Below are 2,722 nucleotides of genomic sequence, written 5' to 3' on the forward strand. Positions count from 1 at the left end.
ACTGTTTGATGGCTTTCAATGTTGGTCTGATTTTTCTATTGTTGAGTTATGAGAACTCTTTATCTGCATGCTAATCTGCGTGAGATGTACAACTTGCATATATTTCCACCTATTTTGTGAGTATTTTTTTCACTTTCTTAAGAGTATCTTTTGATGCACAAACTTTATTTTTATTTTGATGAACTTCAATTTTTTAATTTCCTTTGATTTCTGTCCTATTGATGTAATTTAAAAAAATCATTGACTAGTCCAAATTCAGAAGAGTTGCTGTTTCTTTACTTTAGTAGCTGTGAGGTTTTTTGCTCTTATAGTTGAACATTTGATATTTCTGTCATGTGTGAATGGTGTGGATACTGGGGGTTGAATCCAAGATCTCTTGCATCTTCCCCAGACAAGTGATCTACCACTGAATGACCTGCTCAGTTTCCACCCATTTTGAGTTAACATTTACATATTATATGGCCTTGGGATCTAAGTTCATTCCTTTTCATGTGGATATTCAGTTGTCCAACTATCATTTATTGAAACTATTGTTATTCTTCATTAAATAATATTGACACATTGACAAAACTAATCGTCTTGAATTTATGGGTTTATTTCAAATATTTCTATTCTAATCTGGTTCCATCATCAGCTCATTATTGAAAAGATAATTCCCTAACATCTAGAACAAAAAAGGATTCCTCCCTTCCCACATAGTTCTAAGAAGGCCAGGAATGCTCATCTTAACAAAGCGAGGAAATTAAAACCCCTATCTTAACCCTTACTTTACATTAGCTTATTCAAATTCAAGGTCAAGGAGAGCTTTCTCCAGCCTTTCCTGATCAGGTGCAGAATCCTAGCACACACGGGACTTTCTTAAATTCCAAGTAAACAGTGGAGAATTTGGAATCCATATTTCCAAAGGCATATCATTCCCCAAATTTCTTCCCACAGTTTTTATTTATTTATTTATTAAAGATTTCTGCCTCCTCCCGGCTACCGTCTCCCATTTCCCTCCCCCTCCCCCAATCAAGTCCCCCTACCTCATCAGCCTGAAGAGCAATCAGGGTTCCCTGACCTGTGGGAAGTCCAAGGACCACCCACCTCCATCCAGGTCTAGTAAAGTGAGCATCCAAACTCTGTTTGATCCAGCTATTATCATGTACCAGAGGATGAGGATGTGTATATATTCATAAATATTTCTACAAATTATCTCCTAGTTCCAGTAAGGAAAATTAAAACAAGACTTTTGACTTAGTTTGGGTTACTATCACTCTGAATGGACACCATGACCACAACAACACTTATAAAGAAAATATTTAATTAGGCTGGCTCGCTTACAGTTTTAGAGGTTCTGTCCATTCTTATCATGTCAAGGAGCATGGTAGCATGAGGCAGATGTGGTGTTTGCTACATCTTGGTTTGCAGGGAACAGAAAGTTGACTGAAACACTGAGCAGTATCCTGAGATAGTAACCCTCAAAGCCTGCTCCCACTGTGACACATTTCCTTAAATAAGCCCATACCCACTCCAAAAAAGTCACAGCTCCTAATAGTGCCACTCCCTATGAGATTATAGGGGCTAATTACACTCAAACTACCACACCTTTTAAGTGACTCTTCCCTTAAACTTTTTGCTGGACTAAGGACAATTTTTAAGTGGAATTCAGTCTATGTTTTCTTTACTGACACAGTGAATGTGGGCCAGTATTTCTAAGGCTATCACTGGTAGAAGGACCAAGGACAGAATCAATTAAAGTTCACAAAACTCATTGTTCATTGAGAATCAGATATTTTTTTTCTTAAAAAGTTTCTGGGTTACTGTGAACTTTCTCTTAATTCCCAATATTCTGAAAAAGATAGTTCTGACAATTTTGGTGTGTTCTAAGGTTTCTTGTGGTAGTTTTGAGAGTCAGGATTTTAGAGTCCCTTCCTTCCTCTGTTGTTTTTACTGGTATCAGACTTTTGGAGAAAATTTTAATAAATAAAATGGTGTACATTTCTGGAGGGAATGCAAATTTATTAGAATATATATGATTAGAGAGTGAGAAACTTTATTCTTAACTACAGACATAACTATCCTTAATATTTGGCTTATATGTAGGAAACTGGGTTGTATAAATTATATATTGGGGATGGGAACGAGAATAGGCCACCCTTTTCGTCAAGATGGCGCCGAAAGCGAAGAAGGAAGCTCCTGCCCCTCCCAAAGCCGAAGCTAAAGCGAAGGCCTTGAAAGCCAAGAAGGCAGTGCTGAAAGGCGTCCACAGCCACAAAAAGAAGAAGATCCGCACATCGCCCACCTTTCGGCGTCCCAAGACCCTGCGGCTACGAAGGCAGCCTAAATACCCCCGGAAGAGCGCGCCCAGGAGGAACAAGCTTGACCACTATGCCATCATCAAATTCCCCCTGACCACCGAGTCAGCCATGAAGAAGATAGAAGACAACAACACACTTGTGTTCATTGTGGACGTCAAGGCCAACAAGCACCAGATCAAACAGGCTGTGAAGAAACTCGATGACATCAATGTGGCCAAAGTCAACACCCTCATAAGGCCCGATGAAGAGAAGAAGGCTTATGTTCGGTTGGCTCCTGATTATGATGCTCTGGATGTTGCCAACAAGATTGGAATCATCTAAACTGAGCCCAGCCAGCTAATTCCAAAAATACACTTTTTCACCATAAAAAAAATTATATATTGGGGTGTTTTCTGTCTATATATCTTACTTACTGCATAGGA

The 2,722-nt window shown here is 39.0% G+C and overlaps 1 protein-coding gene across 1 annotated transcript; it reads left to right on the forward strand.

The window, feature by feature from the left end:
* The first annotated feature begins 2,123 nt into the window (after window positions 1–2,123).
* LOC121443505 (60S ribosomal protein L23a-like) lies at window positions 2,124–2,621 on the forward strand. Its single transcript, XM_041645256.1, has one exon. It carries the CDS (start codon window positions 2,151–2,153, stop codon window positions 2,619–2,621), a length of 471 nt encoding a protein of 156 aa, XP_041501190.1. The 5' UTR covers window positions 2,124–2,150.
* The last annotated feature ends 101 nt before the right edge of the window (window positions 2,622–2,722 follow it).

Source organism: Microtus oregoni, unplaced genomic scaffold, assembly GCF_018167655.1.
Source record: "Microtus oregoni isolate MIOR12 unplaced genomic scaffold, Mior012 000108F_ref0000382, whole genome shotgun sequence".
NCBI classification, from domain to species: Eukaryota; Metazoa; Chordata; class Mammalia; order Rodentia; family Cricetidae; genus Microtus; species Microtus oregoni.